General features: G+C 52.6%; 9 protein-coding genes across 9 annotated transcripts; 4 read left to right on the forward strand and 5 right to left on the reverse strand.

The window, feature by feature from the left end:
* Positions 1 to 141: 141 nt before the first annotated feature.
* SCP_0412110 (hypothetical protein) lies at positions 142 to 1,329 on the reverse strand (the record flags this gene model as incomplete). Its single annotated transcript, XM_027757936.1, has 1 exon — positions 142 to 1,329. The coding sequence occupies one exon, from the start codon at positions 1,327 to 1,329 to the stop codon at positions 142 to 144; it is 1,188 nt and encodes a 395-aa protein (XP_027613737.1).
* Positions 1,330 to 3,781: 2,452 nt separating this feature from the next.
* Positions 3,782 to 5,702, reverse strand: SCP_0412120 (predicted protein; the record flags this gene model as incomplete). The annotated part of the gene is made up of 7 exons (XM_027757937.1): positions 3,782 to 4,174; positions 4,229 to 4,332; positions 4,383 to 4,552; positions 4,604 to 4,617; positions 4,680 to 4,838; positions 4,895 to 5,113; positions 5,175 to 5,702. The coding sequence occupies 7 exons, from the start codon at positions 5,700 to 5,702 to the stop codon at positions 3,782 to 3,784; spliced, it is 1,587 nt and encodes a 528-aa protein (XP_027613738.1).
* A 699-nt stretch (positions 5,703 to 6,401) lies between these two features.
* On the reverse strand, positions 6,402 to 6,650 carry SCP_0412130 (hypothetical protein; the record flags this gene model as incomplete). The annotated part of the gene is made up of 2 exons (XM_027757938.1): positions 6,402 to 6,433; positions 6,491 to 6,650. 2 exons carry the CDS (start codon positions 6,648 to 6,650, stop codon positions 6,402 to 6,404), a joined length of 192 nt encoding a protein of 63 aa, XP_027613739.1.
* Positions 6,651 to 7,287: 637 nt separating this feature from the next.
* On the forward strand, positions 7,288 to 9,610 carry SCP_0412140 (ATP-dependent RNA helicase suv3, mitochondrial; the record flags this gene model as incomplete). The annotated part of the gene is made up of 3 exons (XM_027757939.1): positions 7,288 to 8,561; positions 8,612 to 9,498; positions 9,561 to 9,610. 3 exons carry the CDS (start codon positions 7,288 to 7,290, stop codon positions 9,608 to 9,610), a joined length of 2,211 nt encoding a protein of 736 aa, XP_027613740.1.
* Positions 9,611 to 9,837: 227 nt separating this feature from the next.
* Positions 9,838 to 10,326, forward strand: SCP_0412150 (hypothetical protein; the record flags this gene model as incomplete). The annotated part of the gene is made up of 1 exon (XM_027757940.1): positions 9,838 to 10,326. The coding sequence occupies one exon, from the start codon at positions 9,838 to 9,840 to the stop codon at positions 10,324 to 10,326; it is 489 nt and encodes a 162-aa protein (XP_027613741.1).
* Positions 10,327 to 10,599: 273 nt separating this feature from the next.
* On the reverse strand, positions 10,600 to 18,853 carry SCP_0412160 (Actin cytoskeleton-regulatory complex protein; the record flags this gene model as incomplete). Its single annotated transcript, XM_027757941.1, has 24 exons — positions 10,600 to 11,152; positions 11,209 to 11,365; positions 11,420 to 11,432; positions 11,490 to 11,546; positions 11,719 to 11,769; positions 11,831 to 11,852; positions 11,920 to 12,079; positions 12,129 to 12,177; positions 12,230 to 12,389; positions 12,444 to 12,601; positions 12,655 to 12,692; positions 12,742 to 12,802; positions 12,853 to 12,936; positions 12,989 to 13,093; positions 13,147 to 13,236; positions 13,291 to 13,353; positions 13,410 to 13,478; positions 13,534 to 14,279; positions 14,415 to 14,582; positions 14,643 to 14,771; positions 14,823 to 14,876; positions 14,934 to 17,873; positions 17,923 to 17,999; positions 18,048 to 18,853. 24 exons carry the CDS (start codon positions 18,851 to 18,853, stop codon positions 10,600 to 10,602), a joined length of 6,810 nt encoding a protein of 2,269 aa, XP_027613742.1.
* Positions 18,854 to 20,523: 1,670 nt separating this feature from the next.
* SCP_0412170 (hypothetical protein) lies at positions 20,524 to 20,817 on the reverse strand (the record flags this gene model as incomplete). Its single annotated transcript, XM_027757942.1, has 1 exon — positions 20,524 to 20,817. The coding sequence occupies one exon, from the start codon at positions 20,815 to 20,817 to the stop codon at positions 20,524 to 20,526; it is 294 nt and encodes a 97-aa protein (XP_027613743.1).
* A 280-nt stretch (positions 20,818 to 21,097) lies between these two features.
* SCP_0412180 (hypothetical protein) lies at positions 21,098 to 21,418 on the forward strand (the record flags this gene model as incomplete). Its single annotated transcript, XM_027757943.1, has 1 exon — positions 21,098 to 21,418. One exon carries the CDS (start codon positions 21,098 to 21,100, stop codon positions 21,416 to 21,418), a length of 321 nt encoding a protein of 106 aa, XP_027613744.1.
* A 272-nt stretch (positions 21,419 to 21,690) lies between these two features.
* SCP_0412190 (hypothetical protein) lies at positions 21,691 to 22,461 on the forward strand (the record flags this gene model as incomplete). Its single annotated transcript, XM_027757944.1, has 1 exon — positions 21,691 to 22,461. One exon carries the CDS (start codon positions 21,691 to 21,693, stop codon positions 22,459 to 22,461), a length of 771 nt encoding a protein of 256 aa, XP_027613745.1.
* Between the last annotated feature and the right edge of the window lie 2,804 nt (positions 22,462 to 25,265).

Consider the following 25,265-nt stretch of genomic DNA (forward strand, 5'->3'; position numbering starts at 1 on the left):
TCGCGTAGCAAGACACAAAACGGCAAAGCAGTACTAGTAGTACACGATGCAAACAAGAAATTTGAAGGTATGTAGATGCCGTTGTTGTTGCAGTCACAACACATGTATCTATAAATCCAACAAGCAAAAGCCATATCCTGCTCAAACTGCTTCGCAAACCTTCCAACCAAACCAACCACCGCTGTGACCCAAGTGTGAGCCCTGGATAAGGCGGAACTCACTTTCAGGCCCTATCCTTTCGAGGACCGCCCCAGCGAGAACCGCTGCGGCGTGGGGAGCCCAGTTTCTGGCTACGCAGGAAAGTCTGCCGCGGCCGAACGCGAACATGGACTGCTCCTGCGAAGGCGTGAGCAGGTCAGGGTGGAAGCGTGTCGAATCAAATCCATTTGCAGTGTCTCCCCATATGTCGGCATCCCGCTGTACCGCCTCGATGTCCGCGACGACGGTGACATCGCGAGAGAGGCCGGGAATGGGGAACGGGAAGGGGGAGTCGTCGACACGGACGATGAGGGTGATATATCGTGTCGGTGGATGAAGCCGAAGGACCTCGAGGATGAACATCTCGACACTGAGGTCCTCGACGCCGACGCGGGTGCGAAAATGAGGCGCGTCGGGCAAGGTCATGAACGCCTCGAATGCTTGGCGTGCGGCTGGGTCCCTATTAGCATAAGCGACGGCGATGGCGACGACGCGCCATATCGCCTCATATGCGGGAGTCACGAGCTCAATGGGATTCTCATACATTGGGAGCCAGCGGTGGAGGTGCCCAGTGATGGTGGAAAGGAGGTGCAGCATGACACTGCCGGTATCCGATATGTGCCACAGCACCCCGATCCCATGTGTGACAGCGGCGAGGTCATGCTCGCTCACCAAGTCGGCTGGGTTAGCTCCAAGAAGTTGTATGAGGATAGTACGAAGGGTTAAAATTTGGATGAATGTGTCGAATGCAATTGGCGGGCGGTCGACATGGTAAGGCAAAAAGGCATCAATGGCATAACGTGCAACAGCTGCAAATGTTGGCCATGGGTATGGGGCACCATGCTGGGTGATCAGGGCTGTGGTTGTTGTTGTAAGGGAAGTATGTACTGTGTGGCTGTGCCATGTAGTAAAAGGAGAACAGATCCCGAACACCTGTCTAAAACGGGCATTGGGGATGGCGTGAGTGATGAGTTGGGTGGTGAGGCTTGTTGATGGTGCTAGTAGTGCACGGATGTCGGTAAAATCTGTTAGGTAAATAGTCACTTGTTTGCGAGTAAGGCGATGAATTCGAACGAGTGTGTAAACGAGCGGAGGCAGGGTAATGAGAATGATACAGAATGCATAGAACATGGTAGAAACGGCAATCCAGCATGCACATAGCTTACCTTTATGCTGTACGGAGTGACAGCTTCCTCCATTTGTTGTTCAGATGGACTTGCGTCAAGCGCAGCAAGGCAACACTGATCGACAAACGGGTTCCAATTCTCATACAGATGGAGCGCAAGGCCAGGGCACCGAAACGCAGAGCGAATGGGAAGCATAGGACAGCCCAACGTTCGCATGCAGAGATAGTCCCGGCAGACAGGCCATCAATCAGTAGAGCTGCGTGCTGCTAAGGGCGTGCACGAAGACATAACAGGGAATAGAAGATCAAGCCTCGCGAGGGCATCCAGCTTTCTTGATTTAACGAGGTCCTCCGGAAACCGAGGTGGAGCTTTCCCGAAGTAAAAGAGCATGTGTCACAAGCCTGGTCCTGAGGCCTGAGGACCGAATGAGTCGACGGACGCGCTATATTCAAAGGGCAATCTCCCACGAGAGGGGATCCACGGATACGAATATGGCTAGCTCCTGCGACAGACTCGAATTCGAAAGTTAGAAGGTTCTGGATGATGTACGCGAGCGCGGACTCAAGCGCACAACGAGTACCAGTACGTCCAGTTTCATTCGAATGCTTATGACAGGTAGCGCCCGGAGTTACCGCGGCTGGTCAGGTGCGAAGCAAGTAAGGTTCAAGGATATATGTAGGTCTCAGTTGATAAGGAAATACTGCTGAAGAGGTAAGAGCATTAGCACAACTCACAGGACGCATAACTCCTTTTTTCCCGAGGAAATAACTTGGAAAAATGCGTGGAAATCAACAAAGTTATACTGCGGGAAAAACATGAGGAAAAAACGTGTAAAAGAACAAAGCATTTCCGCAGTTTTTCCACTGGAAATAAGTTGGTCGCCAAATATGGTAGTTTTGTCCGGGTTTTGGCATGTCCTGGCATGTCCAGTTGCCTGATATGGTAGGCAACTTATTTCCAAGGGAAAAACCGTGAGAATGTTTTGTTCTTTTCTCACTTTTTTCTCGAGGTTTTTCCTCTGAAAATATATTATTGATTTCCATGCTTTTTGCCAGGTTATTTCCAATGGATAAAAGTGGTAATGCTTCCTGTGACTCGTCTGATGAGAGAGCGCAGAGCCTGTTATATGAAGTACACGTGGGCACCCTGTTTTGCAGAGTCGCAATCCTGAATCGTGACGTGGAGTGATGTCGGCTCTTGGTCTCGAAAGAGGAATGTCAAAGTTCTGATTCCCAGGTAGGTCATTTCCACAGTGGGCTCCTAAATGGATGGAGAGACCTTCGATGACGAAAGTGAATTCTCTAGATATAGGTAGGAGAAAGCCTTCCCAGGCTTCGCAGAAATTAGAGCCTCCGCGTAGGCCTATGCTCGGTCATACATCGTCCATCGTACTGTGGATGAACAAGCGAGATGCTTCATGAGCAACCTTGCACTCGGTTTCCTAAGACTCGTAATAAAGTCTAGGTAGTATCCAGGAACGGGTAAAAAGGGAATCAGGACCCGCCGATAATTACGAAGGGAAATCTCGAAATGTTTTCATTGCACTCACATTCGTAACGCGAGCCTGAGAGCGAGCAAGCTTACTTACTCTCGAGGACGTCACACAGGATGAAGAATTCGACAGAAGCAGCTGCCCTGTGCCCTTCAGTATTGGGAGGCTCGAAAATCTGTGCGCACTGAAATCACCTATTACATCAATTCGACATGCTTGTCCTGACCTTGTTCCAGGGACACCGGCGAGCAATTCCATGCGGACCGGGACTAGCAATGCGCCACGGTCTTTGTGGCTGAAGGTCAAGTTCGAACCTTCTGGACCTGGTATAATATGTTAGCTCTCAAAGACAGCCGTCAGGTTATCCACATTGGACTAGATCATATGCAGAATGAGTGGGAGTTGCTCTAGATCTCAGATGCTCTGAAGGAAAGGCATGAAGTCGGGCCTGTGGGGTCCGCCGGAATCCGCCGGGCAGCCGGATCCCTCTGCAGTGCGCATATTATTCGATTCCTTCCAGAAAACTTGGTGTTCACCTCGCGCCCGCTCGGAGTAAGATTAGAGTAAACCGACCTCCAAGGGCCATGGAAGCAATTCTGCAATCCCAGAGGATGGCCATGGGCCGAGTTAGTCTTAGCAGAGCAGGACAGTTGTCAGTCAGACGAGCAGAAGGTCTCGCAACCCTTTCGACAAAGTTCACGCCCTTGTTTTGTTTTCCATGCTGCCCTATTCGTCCTCTAGATACTTCAAGTTCGAATTCATATGGTCACACAGCAGGGCACTTTGTCCTACGTTGCATTTATCCAGAAAACAAGTGATGCATCTAACAGAACATGAAGAACGGAGCTACAAAGGATGAAGAGACACAATGCATGAATACAACATGAAAAGCAATACCGCTACAATCCAGTATCCCATCCGTGACTGTCTGTTGTCCTGTCCGTGATCCATCTAATACATACCTTCATACCTTGCTAGCCGTCTCTCCGATAATGTCCTCGATGGTGGAGCCGCCCTCGCTGCAGTACGTGCCCACGAGGACATTCCCCCCCGTGCTCGGAGGTGCCACCCCTGCAGCCATACTCGCAGCGCTGGGCAATAGAGTGCTGGTGGCTGCAGTCCACAGTGCGGGTGGGCTCGCCACAGTGCTACTGTTTCTCCACTTTCCTGTCTGCGCGCACTTAGCCGCGTGCTCGAGGATCGTGCGGTAGAGCGTGTTGTTGAAGCCAATGCACTGCAGCCCGATGCACGCCACCTTCAGCGCACCCACAGCGTACAGCTGCCCCGACTCGTACACGTTCTGTGGGGTGGTGTTCTTGCGCCCGGCCAGTGTTTCCTTGATCAGCGCCTGCGTCGTCTGTAGAGAAATTATCGATGGAAGATGTACAGGTTCCTCGGACCATAAACACACCTCGGCCAACAGAGTCTCCCACTCCTGCGTGGACAAGTCATCCAGCCGGAACGCCTTGTAGGTGCCAGCATAGTACCACTTTCCGTCTCTGTTGTAGAAGCATTCTGCATTCGCAGTCAAACATGTTGCGGCATCATCTTAAGTGGGCACGCACCAGTCGGTTTGTTCAGCTTCGTGGATAAGTCGACGACTGTCCAACGATGTGCGGCGCTCACGCGCGGGTTCGTGCTGCATTTGAAGACGGGAGAGAGAAAATAGCCGTGCTCCTCGCGTTCGGGACACCACGAAGTCGTCGATTGCTGAAACACACGGTAGTTTCCCAGTCTGGGCAATGCATCAGAATGCCTGCATTGTATGTGCATGACTTGGGCTCACTGCGAACGGAGCGACTTGGGGGCAATGAACGTCATGATATCACCATGGCAAGTTCGATATAAACCTCGGTACTCACAGCGGGCGTAGTTCCTAGAAATTCGTGCAGTGTGTAAGGAGCAGGTATCACAATGGGTCTGAGAGCGTCGGCGGGTATGTCGGGAGGAAGGGGAAGAGCAGATAAGATAGCGTTCCTGGAAGCGACCTGTTGTGCGAGATCTGTAGCACTAGAAGCAACCTTGTGGCGCCAAAGGAGCATGTAGAAAACAATGCAAGACTAGGAAAAGAACGCACTTTGAAGTCAGAAGTTTCAGAATCTTGCAGTGTCAATTTTGCCAAGTGGTCGTTCATGAATTGCGAGAAATTCTGAGACTCTACCCATCCTGGACCACTCATATTCGGAGACATGGGTATCTCCATCTTGTTCGCCATATCTCGGAGAAGAGCGACTGACGAAGGATCTGACTCTACCGCAGAGGCCAATAGCCCATGCGAAGTTGCTCCAGACATATGCTGCTCGAGTAAATAGTACTACGAATCGTCTCCGTTAGCTCCATGTAATCAATGTGCTCACCTGTAATTCACCATCCGATGCAGCCGACTCTTCTGATGTACGTCGAGTATCCTCCTGCACAGTACCGATAACCGTACCCATTGTCGTTTCGCCTGCAACCACGTCGAGCTCTCCAGGAGCCCGGACGGAGAATCGCTTCAATAGCTCCCCCCTCTCGGCCAGCAGCTGCTCGATGGTGTTGTTCTTCTGACGAACAAAGGTGCATGCCTCGGCCAGACGCTGTGCGACCGTATCACGCGCGCACAGCGCCTCCTGCAACCGCATTCTCTCGAGCCGCAGTTCCATGGATACCTCTGGGTTCTGAACAGGTACAACAGACATAGAGGAACGGAATAGAGTGATAGAAAGTAGTGTCGCACGTTGAGCATATGCGCATATAGCCACCTGAAACCATCGAATTACCTCCACGTCTGAACGTCCTTGCATCAGAATGTTGACCACTGGCGGTACTTCATGGGGCCCATCTTCCGACATTGGTTGGTGAGGGACTAACGAAGGGCCGTCGCCATCGCGTCCGACGCTCGACATGGCGGGTGTAAAGGAAGAGAGGGTGAAGTCAACTTTGACAGCTTCCTTATTCGGCACAGGCTGTGGCGACAGCTAGTTACATAACGTCGTCGAACTGGTTACTTTTCAAGCCGCAAGATCAAGTGCAACAGAAAATTCAAGGTGAGCGCGAGGACAAGTCATGCCAGTTACGGGTTTGCAAAGATCAAGGCGACGTAAAGCTCAGTCAGTGGCATCATCTGAGGTTGCTGTAGACGGAGAGAAGAATTTTCATCGCAAACACGACCGCAGAAAACTAGTAGTTGCAGTTGTAGGAACAAAAATTGGAGCCACTGTAGGACACCGATAATTGTCATGGATGAGTGTTTGTTCCCGTTCAGCAAGACAAATATGTCTCTGGGGAATAATATCCATACACATCTGGGGGGCTAGTTGCTGGTAAGCGAGAGAGGGAGCAAAAGCCAAGGTGTAGAAGGACAGACCTGGAGGGAAACGACGAATTCTGGAGAACCGGTATTGACCGCGGGTCCGATGTCAGAGAGCACTGTGGACGTTGCTTTGAGTTGTTTTATAGTTTATCATAGCAAAGTAGCAGGTTGGGTCACTCGTACGGAATCACAGCGAAGCAAAGACCTCAGCTTGATCCTTCCAGCGGCTCACAGGGCGCAGCATCGACTGGTAACGGGTAGGGAAAACAAACACAACGGGTGACGGGAAGTTCTACCGCCTTTTCCCTGCCCTGCGACTCTCGGCTTGAAAAGGAAAACATATCAGCTTTGCAACACTGCAAATGGGTTCTCGATACAAACCTGCAGACTTCGCCTTCTTGGGTACACCCTTCCCTCGCTTCTTCTTTGCCGCAACGTCCTGCAACCTCATCTCCTCATCTGGATCCACAATGCTCCATTCCCCGCGACACATTCGGTTGAATTGGGTGACGGTCAACCGCGGCGGGTAATAATTGACCATGGCGGGTCCGCGAAGGCGTGCACGGAGATATTTCGCACCAGTCCGAACTGATGTTGGGTTATATGACGTTTGAAATATCGCGCATCGTAGACGAGTAAGTGCCGCGAGGCGCGAGGGGGCGACGGTGGACATGAGTGCCGTGATCCTGTTTTGGAGATTCACCAAAAGAGGAAGAAGCCAATAGCTTTGTATCCTAACATGTGCAAATACCGCCAAAATAATTGTGTCCTTTCAATCAGCGTGGCGGTGGACCTTCGAGTCTTCGACTTGCGCAACACTTATTCTTAACAACTAGCCTACTCACTTCACCTCAAAGACCTGCTTCGCTCTTTGTCTGAATCCTGCGTATTACGCGTACGTTCAAGGCTGAGGTTCCAACTGCGAGAAGGCTTTACGACCAGTGATTTGTGACGCTCTACGTACAAGTCTTCCAGCTGGTCTAAAGCAGTGGCTTGCTAGTAGTAGCGTGAGCATGAACCGCTTTCCTGCCATCCTCCGCTCTGCTTCTCGTCGCGATGCATCCCCACGTCTCGGACAGACATTATTTTCGCGAGCGCGGTCCTCCAAGGGCGCTGAGAAGTATAAGACTAGGTCGAGACCACCCGCGCGACCGGTACGAAATCCAGTGGCAAGTGCTATGGCAGATGTCCGTTCAGAGCACCCGACCATCTTGATTGCACCAGACGATGTGGCCGCTCACTTCGAGCATATGGTGACGGCCTGGTCCAAAAGCAAAATGTTGGCACAGCGCCTGTACGAGTTTGGGATTCCTCAGCAGCACATTCCTGTCCTCCTCTCCATCTTCGTCAAGGAAATGTCGCTGGGAAACGTGATGAGCACCCTCCTATACACTCACGAAGAGGTCTCCCGGATCGCGTACGATCTCTCCCACCCAGGCACGAGCAATATGGTGGACATCTATCTCACCAAAATCTTGTACGAGTGGGCCACCCGCCGGGTCGGACAGGTGGCTTTGGCGAAGGACCTGCCTCCCGATACTCTGTACAAACTCACCCAGCTCTTCGAGGCCGCCGACCTCTCCCGCCCGTTCACGTGGTTCCGCTATGCTCGTATGTCAGAACGTCGGAAGGTCATCATGCACGTCGGGCCCACGAACAGCGGCAAGACCCACAACGCGCTCCGGGCGCTCGCCGCGGCGCGAACAGGTTTGTATGCGGGCCCGCTCCGGCTGCTCGCGCACGAAATTTGGGAGCGGCTCAATAACGGCCAGATCGTGCCCCTCGGCGCCTCCCCCGAAGCGGATGCGGAGCCTGACCCCGGGACGAATGTGGAACTTGGGGACGCACCCGTCGGAGGCAGTGGTCCGGTCTTACAAAGGGACGGGGACCCGAGGTACGCGCGGTTGTGCAACCTGATCACCGGGGAGGAGCAGAAGATCGTCGATGAGAACGCGCCGCTCACGAGCTGCACTGTGGAGATGGCGTCTACAAGCCGTACGTTCGACGTCGCCGTCATTGATGAGATCCAGATGATCGCAGACCGCGATCGTGGTTCTGCGTGGGCCAGCGCAGTGCTCGGACTCAACGCCAGAGAGTTGCATCTCTGCGGCGAAGAGACAGCTGTCCCTCTCGTGGAGGCAATACTTCGCGATACCGGCGATAAGCTCATCGTCAATCGGTATGAGCGGTTGAGTCCCTTGGAGGTAGCGCCGAGCAGTCTTGAAGGAAACTTGAAGCTCGTGCAGAAGGGTGACTGCATAGTCACATTTTCACGCAAGAACATCTTCGATATCAAAAACAAGATTGAGAAGATGACCAATTTGCGTTGCGCCGTCGCATATGGGCGGCTCCCTCCAGAAATTAGAAGTGAACAGGCATCATTGTTCAATAAACCCGGCAGTGGGTACGATATATTGGTTGCCAGTGATGCTATTGGCATGGGACTCAACTTGTATGTCTTCAGTGCTTCTGATTGGAAGAGACTGAATTCGGCTCTCTTAGAAAGATCAAGCGCGTCATTTTTCAGGCAGTTTCCAAGTTCGACGGCGGCAAGTTGAGACAGTTGTCGACGTCCCAGATTAAGCAAATTGCCGGTCGAGCGGGACGGTATGGGTTGCATGGAACCGATTCATCCGCAGGAGTTGTGACCACGTTGTTCGGGCCCGACCTTCCTGTGGTGCGGAAGGCATTGCTGCGTCCGATGCAGCCGCTCAAATTCGCTCGACTCTCGAATGGCGCGCAGGATTCTTTCCGTCACATCGTTAATGCCCTGCCCAGGGATTCAGCAGCCCGCACTATCATACAGGTGTATCAGTTCGTGGCGAAGATGCATCCCATCTACGAGTTCGTGGACTTCGCCGCCATGCGCGCTAAGCTCGACTTCGTCGATGAAGTAGCCGGCGACCTCACCATTGCCGACCGCAGCCTTCTCCTACAGGCGCCTACACCGTGGAGTGACGAAGTGGCCTTACAGGCTTGCGGTCGCATGATGGTGCTATATCGCACCGAGATGCGGGTGTCGCTGAAGCGGGCGCTCAAGGATTCAGGTCTTTGGGACAGCTTCAACGACATCTTGCGGATGAGCGAGACATCCTCCGAGCCTGAACATTTTGGAAACGCCTTGCAGATGTTGGAGTCGCTGCACAAGACGATTGTGATGTACTTGTGGCTCAGCTACCGCAAGATGGTTGGGTTCCCAGATCAAACGGAGGCGTTTGAAGTGAAGGCACAGGCGGAGCGGGCTATGGAGTGGTGCTTGGAAAGGTTGACCGCTGCACGCTTACAACAGAGCGAAGAGCGACAACAAGGGAAGAAGATCTGGCCCAAAAAGGAGCCACAGGTAGAAAAACCAGGACGCCCACCAAAAGGGCAAAGCGACGTTACTTCAGGTATAGTTTTGTCCCTTTTACGCGGTGTATGTCTATATTCATCGTACTTCTACAATTTCCAGGAGAAGGACGCTCCAGCCGAGGGTGGGTTCAACCTGCTGCGTTGCAGTGAAGGACACTGGTCACGTGCACTTATTTGTGTCGCTTTGGCTTCGAGCCTGAGTCCGAGTTGTTGAACGTTGAATTCAGTCTGCTCTGCATTTCACCCTCACAGGCTCCGTCGTCACCGTTTACTCCCCACATAGGCTGGCTCCTTGTCTGCTCCTCTCCTTAACGACATATAACGAATTCGTATTCATGATGTTCCCTCAACGCCTACTAGTCGCCTTCGTCCTATTCATGGTCTCGTTCGTCCAGTCCCTGCCTACCAGCCATAACTCAGTATCCCCGAGCTCCGCCCCGAGGTCATCCTCTATTGAGCCAGGAACCCTACTCGGTCGGCATTATTCGTACCAGATGCGCAGCCCGGCCATGGGCGCAGACATCGCGCAGGACGCAGAGCCCCTATCCCCAAGCCCGCCGCTGCCTCACCACCACTCCTCACAAAAGAGACATTCGTCGCCGTTCCCCAAGTATCTTGCCGAACGCACCGCATCCCACTTGCGCGCACGCGACGTAACTGAGGACAACTACGTCTCCTACGTCGGCGCCAAACCTGCCGAAGGTGCCTACGGAGAACCCTACCCTTCCCCGCCGGCACAGCCCACGCCGTCTGCAGAGTCGGAAACCAACAGTTCCGTCACTGTCGCGTCCCGCTCCACCGCTTCTACGGAGGCGAAGGCGAAGCATCCCAAGACCACGAGCAAGAAGAAGGCGGCGGCGGCGTAAGGACACCTGGGAGTAGGGTTGTAGATATCTTGCCATTCATCCCGTTCATGTCACAAATCTCCATCATACCACTACCATAGGACTTCGACGGATTTTCATCATGTCGCCGACCATTACAGCATGTAGCTATACTAGCCGGCCTCTCATCGTATAATCTTCTAGAGATACATCAAATAACTGCAATACATACCTAGACATACGACTAGTTACTCAATACATGACACGAACACGAGAACGAGCACTGATGGCACGTCTTAGTACGCAATAATTATGCTAGCAAGTCCCTTCCATACCCTGCGGGTCATTCACTGTCGACCCGGCAAGTGAACCCATCTCGTTCAGTGTCCCAGCGAACAAGTCGTCAAAACCCTGCTGAAGCCCGAGCCGCTCCAGAGTAAGCTGGAAGTCCTCTGCTTCCGTATCCAGCTGCGCGAGCCACTCCTCCATCCTGTCTGTCCCTGCGATGAGCATACTGCGCAGTCGCGCTCGCTCTGTCTGACTGGTTGGCGTTGAGCGCAACACAGTGTCCGCGGGAAGCACGATATCAACGCCCTGACTTGCGTCGGGGTCCCAGGTCTGGCAGCGTAACACGGCGAGCCAGCCATGGTCGAGGTTATCAAGCCATGTTAGCAGTTGCGAGAGCGTCTGCACGTCGGGTGCGTAGCCAGGTATCGCATTCAGGACATCGCCAGTCAGGCGCAGGAGCAAGGATGTGCGCAGCGAAGCGGAGGGATCAAAGGGGGGTATCTGGAGTATGAGCGATAGGAGAGTGTGGGATGCAGTCAGATATGATGCAAGCGTCTGGAGGGTGGATGTGGGCTGTGATCTGCAGACCATGCATGACACAGTTGCACCCAGGATCTCGAGCCGAAGACAACTGACCGCTTCTTGTAATTCCGGGTTACATCCAAGAATTTTTCTTCGAGATAATCCACCAATTTTCGCTCTTGCTTGGCGTTTAATGGACGTACTCTGAGACTGTCCTGGGGTAATGCTTCAGGTTCCTTGCTGTCCATGGAAATCTCGCCGTATTCCATGTCTATTTGTCGGAGTCAGAAATCGCTCAAGTCAGCGCAGTGAGCCAGGTATATACCCTTTACAGTCCACTGGGTTCAATTTCGTCAGCATACATCATTCCCATCATCGTTCCGGAGATACCTTACGGGGGCAAATGCGATCGTGTCTTGTTCAAGGCCGCTCGATCGTAAAGCACTCCAGAACTGCACACAGTTTGAGATGAACACCTGATAAATGTAGATTACAGATTTTCAGACGTTCTCTGTGAGGTTATAGCTGGCAATAGAAAGAGGAGGAAGTAAACGTTGCATTCTAAACCGCTAGCATGGTCACTTGCGGCCGCAGCGCGTCGTTCTAACTTCCCTTTTCTGGCACCGCTCCACCACCAATGCATGGGCGCTTGTGGAAATAGCGGAATGTTGGGACCTGGTCAGGAACATGATAACTCCTCCCGCACAGTTGCGAACGAGACTACATGAATACGTACGTATGCAAGATCGTGGGATAAACTAAAGGCTCCAAGAAACTCCAGAATGAAAATTGAGAATAGGAGAAATTCAGTCGTCCGCGGGCTACCTGCCAGTGCTCCGAGCCAATCTCTCCGCCTCGCGACACTTCCGGCTGGCGTTGTCGACGGCCTGCATCCACAACTGGCAATCTCGAGCAGACGTCGCCTTCAAAGCGATGTTGTCTCCACCGCGAGGGTAGGCAATCGTAACTTGGAAGGCGAGGTCATCTGTATGCTTGTCAGCAGTGCTGCGCGGTCTACCATGGAGTCCACTCACCTCTCGCTCCTGGGACCTCTCTTATCTGAACCTCTGAAAGGGGTATCGGCTGCGAAACACACATATAATCACCGCTCAGCGGAAGAATAATTGAAACATACCATGCGATAGAGAGTCTTCGCCGTCTCTTCCGTAAGCACTAGGATGTCGCTACAGAGGAATGCACGCAGTTTTCGCCCACTCTTCGCCTTTGACAATTGACCCTCTTTGAGCAACTTTCTCGCCCCCATGTGACGTGTAGGAGCGGTCAAATCAAGTCGCCTAAGGTGAGTTAATGAGACGGCAATCGTTCATTGAGAACTCTATTCTTCTCACCCTTGACCGATCCACAGATCCTTCGAGATAGTCTTCAGTCTCTCGCGTCCCTCCTGTTCGCGGATGGTCTCGTTGATTTGCCCGAGGACACCCTCCGCTATTCTTACCGCACGTTCAAGCTGATTGCGATCTCTTGAAGGTTCGGTATAGTGGACGATCTGTACAAAATGATCAGGACGTCAGCGTCCCATCCCAGTGGTATTAATCTTACCTGTTTGATCAATAGTGGATATCGAGTGATTCGTTGCACTTGCAGAAGGGGTGAGGTTATGTGATTTTTGGATACAAAATCACCTACTAGGAGCAAGCAAATAACTGGAGAGGTCCAGATTCCGGGCTGCAGGATCGTCACGAAGGCTCTGAAATTCTGTGAAAAACTGCCTGTGTGAATAGGCCCACATCAGCGCACCTGCAAACGCGCAGCTAGCCCCGCATTTGACTCCCGAAGGGTTTGGAGAACTTTTATTGCTGTTGCTTGGTTCACGCAATACTCCTGCAACCAAATGACATGAGAAAACACTACGCCGTGGGGCAGGGTAACTAGCCATGTATATGCTCATTTGAACCATGCCATCCTTGAGAATGTCACTGATCCTGTCGACGTACAAGCGACATTCCTTCTGCCTTTCCTCCAGGGAACTGAAGAACGTCTGCCCACCAACACACTCAGTGCGGTGTATCCTGGACTTGAATGATTGCTTACTGTATTCGTCAGAAGAATATCCTCGATGTTGGCGAAGATCACTGTGATCGCCTTCTCGTCCAAAAGCGGCAGAAGGTTGGCGTAGAACACCTGCATATTAAGGTTTGATATATTCTGTTTTCTTCAAGGAGAATAGCAATATACCTCGACGATAAGTTGGAGATCCCTGACATAAGCAGCCTCGGTAGTAATTAGCTCGAAGATAGCCTGCAAAAAAAACAATTCTCATTCCTGTAATATTGCATGCCCATTGAGCTGCTTACCTCTTGACGACGACGTTCTTTGGTCGGGATCTCCACAAGTGCTGACTTGTCTACAAGACTAGCCCATGACTGAAAATCGGTCGTGAGCAATGTCAACCAGAGATTGGGCTCATTGTTCACTGACCGAACCGAATGCGACTTCATCTTCCTTGGTAGGGGTGCCAGAATCCTTGATTAGGATAGGAGCCGATATCGTTGGCATCGTCCGGGATTCTCCGTCATTGCCAGGTGCCCTGAGTCCGAAGAAGCTCAAGAAATGAAGACCCCGACTCTCGGGCTCAGCAGACGCACTCCTCGGCACCGGCGTCGTTGGGCTGGGCACTGACATCGACGCGCTCGTACTTGTTTCGACCGAGGCCATCGACAGACGGTTCGTGGACGAGTGCGCCAGCTTGAAGGTCTCATATCGCTCAAACGCGTCGTCTAGACGGAGAGCATTATTGTCAGTTTCCTCATGGTCAGCCAGATGGGGCAGATCCTTCTGCGGGGACTTGGCAGCGACACGCTCCGGAATGGCCGGGGGTGGGCGCCGTCCCCGACGACTCCTTGTTCGCACCGGCCGTGGAGGTGGCTCGACGTCCGATTTGAAGATGAAACCTGCTGCTTCCAATACGCGTTGACGTTCGAGTTCGCGTGCCCCTCGCTCGACCTTACGAGCCTCTTCTGTCACTTTTTCATCATCCTCAGCCGATTCAGAATCTGAGGTCGATACGTAGTCAGTCTCGGACTCGGAACCTGAATCTTCATCCTGGTCGACTTCGTCGGCGTTAGAGCCCTGATGCACGGGAGGTGGGGGAGGTAAGGTCTTAACCTCAGATGAAACGGACAGGAGTTGATATCTTGATGCTACCGCCCGATATGCCTCGGATACTACATAGCCGACGTGCGAATTGATATTGTTCGCATATATTTGAGGAAGATTACATGCAAAGAGAAAAGACGAAATTACTTCAGCCTGCCAACAAGTAAATGAAAGATTCAAGGAAGACGGACTGATCTACTAACCCTCCAGAATCTCCAGGTATCCTGCTGGTACGATAAACACCGCTCCACCCTGTTCTGCTTTCCACCAATCTGGATCGCTGCGATCTACAATAGTTAGTTCGTCTTCCTCAGCGAAAGACATTTCGTCCGGGCTGCTGCCTGCGTAAGCATACAAGGCCTTGGCTTTGGCTGTGAGGTCAATGATATTGGTCAGTCAGCGGCCCATGAAGTGATTGGCGAAAGACGTACTAGCTTCTATCTTCTCGACATAGGTCTTAGGGAAGAAGCCTGACTTGCTATCTCGGACGAGAGTACCGTACCACCAATCGCCTCCAGACTTCGAGGGATGCGCACCGAGAACCACATTTTCTCTGAAAGCTACATCACATGGATTAGTATCCAGCAGATACTAAAGGGATAATTACTCACATAGATCCTCCTGACGTTGTCCTTCATAAGGATAGAGCGATCGAACGCGATACTCTAAAGATGCAGATGCGTGAGTAAGCATCGACAAACCAATCATTAATGAGGACTCACCAATAGACTTGTCCACGTCCGCCATCACGTCATTCTCCTCCACAGCCTGGACCTGTATGTGCGGAACAGTAGCAGGAGGCTCATCCTCTTCTTGCATCGACGGCAAACGCGACATCTCATGTCGCATAGCTCCTCCGTCTGCTGCTAGGCCTGCATACCAATCCACAGACTCTCTATTGCTCGACTTCGAACTCGTCAGCTGCGGCATCTCCAGAGTGAGCTCCGGAGGAGCAGCAATAAACGAAGGAGGCGAAGGGGCTCGGGGAGCATTACTGATGTGGGAAGGAGGAGCAGTGTCACCCAGTACTTGGCCCGCCAGAGCAGACGCGCTGCGATCATTCGTCTGTACCTTCCTCAACCTGGCACCCGCTTGAATCGAACCAAGAAGAGCGCTACGATCACCTGCAGGTGCAGGTGCAGCCACCGCTGGTGCAAGTGGGGCTGGAGGGGCAGCCGGAGCAACCGGAGCAACCGGAGCAACCGGGGGTCGAGGCGGCGCAAATGGGATGTTAGTAGTCATTGGAGGGGCTGACGGTGGGGGTGGCGGAGGGGTCGGAGCAACCGGAGTTGACGGCTCGGACAGGTCCGATGGCCTGGAAGGAGCAGCCGCAGATTGAGGACGCGACGGTGGCAAAATACTACCGAACAGTTGCTGCGCAAGCTTGTTGCGGGTGTCGCGCGAGGAATCTAGTTCATCCTCACTGCTATCGTCGACTTCCTTCTCTTGAATCTCGTCCCATTCGTCTTCGCTTTCTCCAGGAGCGGTGTGATATGTGGTCTTGATTGCAGCCGGAGCCGGACTTTTTGACGGAGGGGGAATGGACGGCGCACGGGGCGTAGGGGGAGGCGCAGGCGTACGAGGAGTAGCTGGAGTAGAAGGCGGCACAGGAGAAGCGGAAACCTGGCTCTTGAAGAAGGGATTAGTATTACCGTTCGCAGCTGGAGCAGAGGGAGTGGACGTGGTAGCTCCAGGACTCTCTTTCAAGAGACGGCTGAATGGGTTATTGACATTTTTCTCTGAAGGTGTCTCCGCAGGTGTACTTGCAATCGGTACAGGCGGTACTGGCGGCGGTGGTGGCGGCGGCGGCGCGATAACTGCAGCTGCTCTGGGACTAGGGGTAATTTCCGGAGGTGGAAGTGGGGGTGGAGCTGGAGCTGATGCAGGAGGTGCAGGCGAAACTGGAGGCGGCGCAGGCGAAATTGCAGGGGGGACTGGTGCAGCTACCAGGGATTGCGCGGCAGCCTTCGCTGCACGACGCCTAGCTTGATATTCCTCCTCTGCGCGCCTCGCCTCTTCCTCCTCTTCTTCGAGTTGTCGAAGGCGCGCCAGACGTTCACGTTGCTTGCGCAGTGCTTCCTGACGGGCGCGGATCTCTTCATCCTCGTCGACATCGGGTACAGCTGGTGCGGGTGGGGGGACAGGCGCTGAAACAGGGGGTGTTGGTGGTGCTGGTGGTGTTGGAGCTGAGGGCGTTCGTGAGACAACAGGCGGACGAGGTGCAGGAGCTTTCCTAGGCGGAGGAGGAGCAGGGGCCCTTGACTTCGCAGGAGGCGGTGTGGGTTTCAGTGGAGGGGCCTGCACAGTGGGCAGAGGTGCAACTGGTGCAGGTGCTGACGGCGTAGGAGGTGCAGGAGATGCTTTCCCTTCCTTCAATGCCTTCTCACCTTCGAGCCTTTCCCTGCGGATCCGTTGCCTCTCTTCAGCCTCTCTCTCCGCAGCCCTTGCCTTTTCTTCGGCCTCCTTTTTCTCTCGTGCCAATCGATCTTCAACGGTGGTGTCCAGCTTCGGTGAAGGGGTTGAAGAATTCACAACACCAAGAGCAGCCATACGCTCTTGCAAGCGCCGTTGACCCTCAGCACGAATAAATGCCTGTCGTTCCTCTGGTGTCATATTCTTCAAAGCAGGAGCAGGTGAAGGGGCCGGTTTAGGAGCAGCGGGAGGTAGCTTGCTCACCGAACTGGGCGGTGCAGGGGGCGGTGGAGGTGGCGGAGAGCGAACAGCGGAGGGACTGCGAGGACGGTCGTAATCCCTATCTCTGTTGCGAGAATATGGCCTGTCTCTGGCGAAGTCGCGATCCTTGTCCCTGTCATAATCGCGATCTCTGTCTCTGTCTCTGTTGTAGTCACGGTCTCTGTCGTCTCTGTCGCGGTCCCTCTCCCTCTCCCGGTCATCTCTGTCATACGTTCCTCGAAGATATCCTCTGTCGTCTTCGCGGTCGCGGTCGCGGTCATACGATGAGTAACGCTCGTCTCTGTCGTCATATCGTCCAAACCTGTCGTTACGCCTGTCCCTGTCCCGAGCCCACTCCCGCTTCTCTCTTTCCTTCCGCTCTTCCCTGTCTTTGATCTTCCTCTCCACTTCGGGCAATCGCTCGTGCATCAACTTCAGGAGCTCTCGCTCGAGCTTCCGCCGTTCTTCGTCTTTTGACGGCGTCCTCGGGCCCCGCGAGACATAGTCCAAGTCTTCCTGCACCCGCTTCACCTTGTACTTCAGGTCCGCCATCTCCCTGTCGAGCTCCTCGTCCTCAGCCGTCCGCGACGCGTTCTCGGTCGCAGCCCGGTCAAGCATTTTCGCCGTGTTTTCGAGCTGCCGCTTCATATCGTCCAGCTCCGCAGACGGGCTGTCGTTCTCGCTCGAAGTCCGAATCGCGCTCCTGTCCACGTGCCGCGACCGGGGCTGATAGAACCCACCCGGCGGGCTCTCGTCGTTGTACTTGTACACCGTCGCATCTTGTCGTCCGCCCGCACCGGGGACAGAGGTACTGTGCAACGAGCGGTCACGTAGCCGCGAGACGGGTACGTCGAACCCTGAGGGCGAGCGTGCCCGAGTGTCGTTCTTGAGGATGTCCTTGAGTAAGTTCACGGACGTGTCGAGGTCTTTATGCGACGGCGGCACGAGCTCGGGCGGAAGCTCCTCAGGAATATTGTTCCCGTTTAATTCTGGTGTGCTTGTCAGTCGTATTCAATGACACAGTAGCGAAATCCGTACTCCGGTAGATGAGACCCATAGCAACGTGGAACTCTGCGAGATTCAGCTTGCCGCGATTATCAGCATCAGCGAGAGCCCTACCCCAGAGTGAGCGACTGAGATACAAGAGATATCCAAGTACACACCATATCTTTGCCAGATCGTTCTTGTCCAGCCCGCTCTGACCAAACACCTCCAAGGCAGTCTGCCCGCTAATGAAGCCAGTGCCCTGCGCGTCCCATGCCCTGAAGATCTGATCATAGCTCTTCTTCTCCGCCTTGGACAGCGCCCACGGGATCTTCGGGGCGAGGTTCCCCCGTTGCGCCTGGTTGTGCTGCTGGAAGGACTGCTGTAGGGACTGCGCAGCCTGCTGTTGCAGCTGCGGAGCACCGCCAGACGTGTACGGCATAGACAGGTTCGCTGGCAGAAAGGAGTTCGACATCATCTGCAGGCGCGGGTCGACGAAGCCCGTCATCTGGGGGATAAGTGGGCGCATGCCGCCGCCCGTGAAACCTGTAGGCTGAGCGGTTAGCGGTGTGGTAAGGCCTGGGGACGCGCTCATGAAGCTGCTCGTCTGCTGCTGCGGCAATCCCAGAAAGCCGCTCCTCTGTATATTCTGCTGCTGCTGGAACTGAGAAGGAATGGGTGGTACAGGTGGTACGGCAGACATTGACGGTACCGGTGGTGGTGGTGGGCGCTGCTGGAAGCTCCCTGGCTGGAATCCTGATTGAAATCCCTGTTGTTGTTGAGGAAATCCAGTCTGCTGAGGCTGCTGGAAACCCTGGGTGCCTTGGAAGCCCGTCGGCTGCGGTTGTTGGAATCCTGGAGTTCGCTGACCGGAAAATCCAGTGGGCTGCGCAGTGATTCCTCCTACGGGGAAACCTTGCTGAAATTGCTGGGGATTGTACCCCGTTTGCATGGGATACTGAAAGCCCTGCCCCCACTGCGCCATCGCGATGGTGGTCGTCGTTGAGGACGTCGACGACGAGGATCCGGTGAAAGTGGTACAATACGGTTGTCACGCAGCAGCGGTGTGACTGTGGGCGAAAGCGTCACACATCACACTCTCAGCAAAAATATTATTCAAGTCCAACTGATGTTTCATTCGAGTTTTCTATCTACACTGTGGAAGCGACATTCATACGAGTAGACAGTACCGACAACAAGAGGATGATGCTTGCAGCGGCAACGACAATTGGGTGTACATGCAGTTATGCATTACATAGTACAAACTAAGAAAAAAACATTTCAGCATGTATATTCCAGAAAACTCGATGGTAAAGCAAGAAACAAAATTCAGAGAACCGCGTCTCGACAAGCGCAACTTCCCTTGCGAGAAGAGCTTTCAGACGGCACTTCCTAATTGCAATCGGTTTGGAATCATCACGTAGAGCGAGCACGCTGCAGGACTGAAGAGCGCAGTCACTCACATTAAATTTGCACAAGTCACGGATATAGTGCTCGGCTTCGATAGTAATAGCAGTGCTTTATCACAAACACCTCAGCACGCCAATACGCACCTTCCTAAGATGACGTAAGCTGGTCATCTCGGTAATTGACCTAGGTTACTTCGCAGAGAAAGAAGTGGGTATGCTTCAAGCACACACTTGTGAGACTGCAGAAGTGAATGATCAGTCCAAACGTCGTAAACACCAAGAAAAGATTGTGCAAGTGTCAGAGGTGCAAATTGTTTGGCTGTTTGCTTGCCTTGTCGTCACAGCCTTCAGCTACGACTGGGGCGGCAGCGATCTCATCACAGAGACACAAAAATGACAAGACTCACCATCATGTTAGGTGGACGTCCTTCCAATGGGCACAAAATTCTGTAAGTTGCGTGTCGTATACCAAACCGATACTCTCGGGCAATATGGCCTTTCAAACATGATAAAAGGGCGAGATGTAGTTGGAGGTGAAGGAAGCAGGACTAGATAACAAGGTTGAGTAGAGTGGAAAGCAGGTGGAAAGAAAATCGAAAATCGAAGTTTTGAAACGGGTGGCACGTGACATGCACTACTGTCCAAATATAGAAGGTGTAGTGTTCCTCCCGCTTGTGAATCAGAAAACCTGTGTGGCACACCAAATATCTAACTGCTACCCGGGACAGCGCAGCTCTCATAAGTAGTGTTTGAGTTGGGATCCTCCGATATGGATGGGATGGCAGGATGCAGAGCGTTATAAATGTTTTTATGATAATATAAAGTCGCAAATTGGAATCTTTGAGGGACCACTCCCTGACAAGAATTCAATACGAACGGTCACTTTTATAGTAACCAGATGAGAGTGTAGGACACGAATTGCTACAACTACCTGCGTACCGCAGAACAGATAGGACGAAAAAGTCTGCCGCATGGCAATCTGATTGCGTATTGGTTGTTCGCCCCAGCTTATCCAAAAGCGCCCCGTTGTTTCTCTGGCCGTTAGAACTTCGCCAAGTAAACTGAGACCTTCCACCTGCAGAACGTACCGTCTTGCACGGCTGATTTGGTACAGGTGAATCCGAGCTCCGTCATAATCTGCATCATTCGTCTCTATTGCGAGTGTAGATCGCGCCAATCTAGTAATCAGCTTTCATGGATCCTTTGAGAAAGCTATAAGCACTCACCTATGGACAACTCCACTCCTTCACAGTTCATCACCCCCTCGTTTTGCCCTCATCCTTGGCGGATCCTGCACATCAACCCTGCGTACACCGTCTAGAGCATTTAGGGCGCTGAGCACCTCCCCCTGAAGCCTCGGCCAGCTCTCTCGCGGAACACTCAACAATTGGACGTCTCGCAACTGGCCTACCATGCCGAGGTGGGTTAGTGAGGGATGCACAACCAGTGCAGCGGGGTTGACAGCGAAAGGAGAGGAAGAGGTGATGGTGACGGTCAGGTAGACGTTTTCGTCGTGGTTCAGAGCGAGTGGGGCCGACATAGTCAATCAGTGGTGTCTCACTTGCTCCTGCTTAGCCGTCGATTCCAGATTCCGGTTTGATATATCCCAGGTTGAGATGAAGATGAACCTGAGCATATTGGGCAAACCAGACAGTGAAACTCTGGTCAAACCGCAGGGCCAAGTTACATGTACATACGATGATGATGGTTAGATGCCAAAGTTCGGAGCGCCCAACGATCGTTCAAACGTTCACTTCTCTCATTACGACGATCTCTAGCAACGTGCCGAAACAACGAAATCTCCACTAACTTTACCGGACATGTTCAGCCCACTCGCCTCGCAGGTCGGCGGCCACCCGGGCGTGCTTAGCAGTGAAGACGGGTCGCTCGTGATCAAGGCTTCGCTCCCCACCGAGCTAGCATTCTACGAATCTGTCTCTTGTGATCCAAACTTCGCGCCGCTGAAGCCGTTTGTGCCTCGATTCTACGGGACGCTGAGGCTCGCAGGGAAAGTCGATGAGACGACGGCTACTCAGGACCCCACATCGTTCACGGTCCTGGAGGCAGTAAAAGAGATCGAGAAAGATGAGTACCGCATGTTGACTCAATGCTGCGTGCTGCGTGTTGCGTGCTTGCACTGACCTCACTTCTGTCGTACACAATCCATAGTCATCGAGAACCTTCAGTACCCTTTCTTGAGGCCTAACATCTTGGATATCAAACTCGGGACCTTGCTGTATGACGAGGACGCAAGTCCGGAGAAGCGCGCACGCATGGAGAAGACGGCGAGGGAGACGACGTCGTTTGAAACAGGAGTACGTCTCACCGGATTCCAGGTGAGTGTTCAGTTCGGCGCTGGAGCCTCGGTACTTTACGCTTCCGTTTCTGCAAGGTCTACGACTTGACGACAGGCATGCCTGTTGTTACCCCCAAGTCGTATGGAAAATCCATCAGACCCTCTGACCTCCAGTATGGCATTGCACGCTTTTTCCCGCTATCGCCATGTTCGTCCCCTCCCACCGCCGTGTCCAGTGAAAGCACGAGCCGCACGTCAAGTCCTTCCGTATCTCGCTCGGCGTCTGACCTCACTGCTACATCATCTACTGGATTATCTTCCGCATCTACGCTTAATCTCAACCCAGAGCCGGAAGAAGTCACAAGCTCAACTGCAAGCACCGCTCGCGGCATCGGCACGCAGGTCGGGACCGGCCTTCCGCCAGACATCCTTCTTCCAGTATTGCAAGCTATTCGCCGTAACGTCGCGGAGATCCGTGCTGCACTTGCGAGAATGGAAGTCCGCATGGTGGGGGGGAGTCTACTTGTGGTATACGAGGCCGACTGGCCGCGCGCACGGGCGGGCTTGCGAATACTGGAAGAAATGGCGGCTCGTCCAGCGCACGGTGAGATGACGGTGGAAGAAGTTGAGATGGAGGATGATTCTGAGGGTGAGGAGGAAGAAGAAGAAGGAGACGAAGATGATGATGATGAAGACGATGACGACGACGACGACGACGACGACAGCCGACCGAAGCCTATCGGTCCACCATATGTCGTCAAGCTGATTGACTTTGCGCATACGCGAATCGTTCCCGGTAGGGGCCCAGATGAGGGCGTCCTTCTTGGCTTGGAAACTGTGCTTAGTCTCTTGGACGGTAGAATAGATGAGATAAGGGCAGTTTCATAGCTACGGCGTGCGTTCATTTATCCTTACTGCTTAGAAATTGTGTGGACAAATATGGGCCCTGTAGTCGTCTTGAGTTTGTGCTCGTGCACTGATTCCCTGCGTACCCGTTCGGAGGAGTAAGCATGATGTTGTGGAATTACTTATGCTACCAAGCTTACATGTGAACGTAATTGCGCGCTTAGTACGCGTCGACGCGTCTCGATCACGTGGGGGCTGTAGTTAACACCGAGTCCCGCATTTCTACCGTCTTGTTCACGCCAAGTTCACGCTGAATCCACAGCTATCTAATTGCATCTGATACCGAGTAAGAGATAATATCGACCCTTATAACAGATGTTTTATTTGTCACTTATCTGTTGAACTTTTTGGATATCGTATTCAGGTACAACCCAGTTAACTTCATCTCTATGGCGGCAACTGAAGGCGAAATGACCAGGAAACGCCCACGCGTCAGCTCCGTGTCTGACTCTCCCTCGGGCCCCACCAACGTGAAGTCCCAATGCGACGTCGACCATCTTAAATGCAACCCAGAGTTCTGGTTCAAAGATGGGAGCGTCGTCCTTGTCGCTGAGGAGGAAACTTTCCGTGTCCATGCTGGGGTTTTGTCGCGCCATTCTGCGGTTTTCCGTGGTATGTTGGATGCCCCGGAGGAAACGGGTGCACGACTGGACGGCTGCCCAATCAGACGACTTTCAGACTGCGCACGACTTAAGAATCCTTCTATCTTCCCTTTACAGTCGTTTGCATATGAAACTGGAAACACGATAATGAAATCTTTTGTTTGTTTGGGCCAAATATTGCCTTAACGAGTATCACTAAGTCCTCACTGTGACTGACCGTCACGTATGCTGTTTACTATGAGTCCCCAATTATGAGCCAGCAATTGTGTGAGCTATTGAAATAAGTGAGTGTTCTGCAGTCTCGAGTATTTCAGGCAGCAGGGAGCCCATTCGCAAAGCGCAGGGAGATTCGACGTGGCACAGCTACGGTATCTACATCAACTAAGTGCCCGTCAGGCGCCCAACAAGCACCCGGAAGCATACAACCTTCAAGACCAAAATAAATCTGCAACATGAGCTTACTGCTCACTGGTACCCTCTTGACAAGTTCCCTGTGTCCAACAGAGTGCAGCTCTCTGGATATTGCAAATCTGCCATCTATAAGGTTGTGCAACTCTACCCGGAGAATCAGGGAGGTATTGCCAGGTCTCCAACCCAATTGCTCAACTGCAAGACCACCCCAAGAACTCTATGCAGGCTGCAGTGATGTTTGATATCTATCCACTCTTTCAAAACAAGTTCCTCAATATATTTGGCTGAGATTCAGGGAGTGAGCATCATAGCGCACGGCGCCAGGGAGCAAGAGAGTGTGACTGGTGTCACTGACTCAGTCATACTCAATAAGGCAATATTTGGCCTGAACAAATAAAAGATTTCATCGCCGTGTTTCCAGTTTCATATGCAAATGACTGTATGATAACCATGGGACCTTGATTGGACATGCACAAGGGTGGGGTATCCAATGTATAGTAGCATACACCATGCTACGTAGAGATGCCTTCGGTTTTGGAACTGACTCACAGAATCTGCAGAAATAGTCTGTGTCCATTGCATTCTCCGCTCCTGTCGTCCGCATGCTTCAGAAGGGGCAAGGCCTCTTGTGTTTATAAGTCGTCTAAGGCGATCTAGTTACTGTAATGCGTTGTCATAGCTATGGCGAGTCGTGAAGACCTCTGGCCCTGTCTCGTGTGCTGGAAAGATGCATCCACATCAGGAAAACCCCACTTTTCCTTAAAAGGGCACTTAAACAACTTAAATGGACTTATAGTCCTTATTTAAGGACATAAGGACAAAAAGGTCTCAAGGCATATTCCCTGAGTGTCTGAAATTCGACTTATTGAGACTTATTTGAACACTTATGGCCTTAAATAAGGGTTGTCAGACCCAAAAGTCTAAATAAGTCCATAAGAGAAAGTTGGGTTTTCCTGATGCAAGCAGTGCTCTCGATGCAAGAAGGCCCACTATTGTAAGCAAGAGCATAGTAATGCCGTGAGTCACGCGGATACTTTACTTTCATGGAGGTCCTGATGCATAGTAGGATTGAAAATAGCACAAGCCCAAATGTGATTACTTGGTGAAAGGAGGGCCGAATACTAAGCGGTGGAGTGTACAAGCCATCCTCTTCCCTGCGGACAGCGACACTCCTCGTCCCATCAAGGTTGATTACAAGTTTCAGCCAGATACTGACATCTTGTATGTGCAGCGCCATAAGTGGGACTGGCATCCATGGTTCAAGGAGACCCCATCCATCAAGACATTCTGCAGGTACGACGATGAAACATCGAGTCTGGCCTAGAGACTCACAGAAGTTAGTTGAGCACACTGCTCGAAGCTTGTGTCGCCATCAAAGTAATCCCTTGCCATCGCTCGATTTCACATTGCAGTGCGAGGATCTCAGCATTCTTTTCTTCCACCTCTGCCTTTGCTCGCATCTTCATCTGCCTCTCTGCCTCTTTGACTGCCTTCACCTTCCTCTGTGCTTCTTCCACCTCCACCTTTGCCTTCCTCCGCGCCTCTTCCGCTTTGGTGTAACGGGTCAGTTCTGACGACCGTTACTCGTTATGGACTGCTTACTACTTACATAAGCAAGTTGCTTTTAATCCTTTACACTCACCATCTAGCTGTACTTACTCAGTCTTAGCTTACTCTGGCTATATATTGAGTCCACTACAGCCCTGGTGAGCCTAAGGATCTAGGCTCTTTACACTTTTTTTGTAGTCTCAGAACTACTGCTGAAGTTCTGCT

The sequence above is a fragment of the Sparassis crispa genome (assembly GCF_003851025.1).
Source record: "Sparassis crispa DNA, contig_000003F, whole genome shotgun sequence".
Lineage (NCBI taxonomy): Eukaryota > Fungi > Basidiomycota > Agaricomycetes > Polyporales > Sparassidaceae > Sparassis > Sparassis crispa.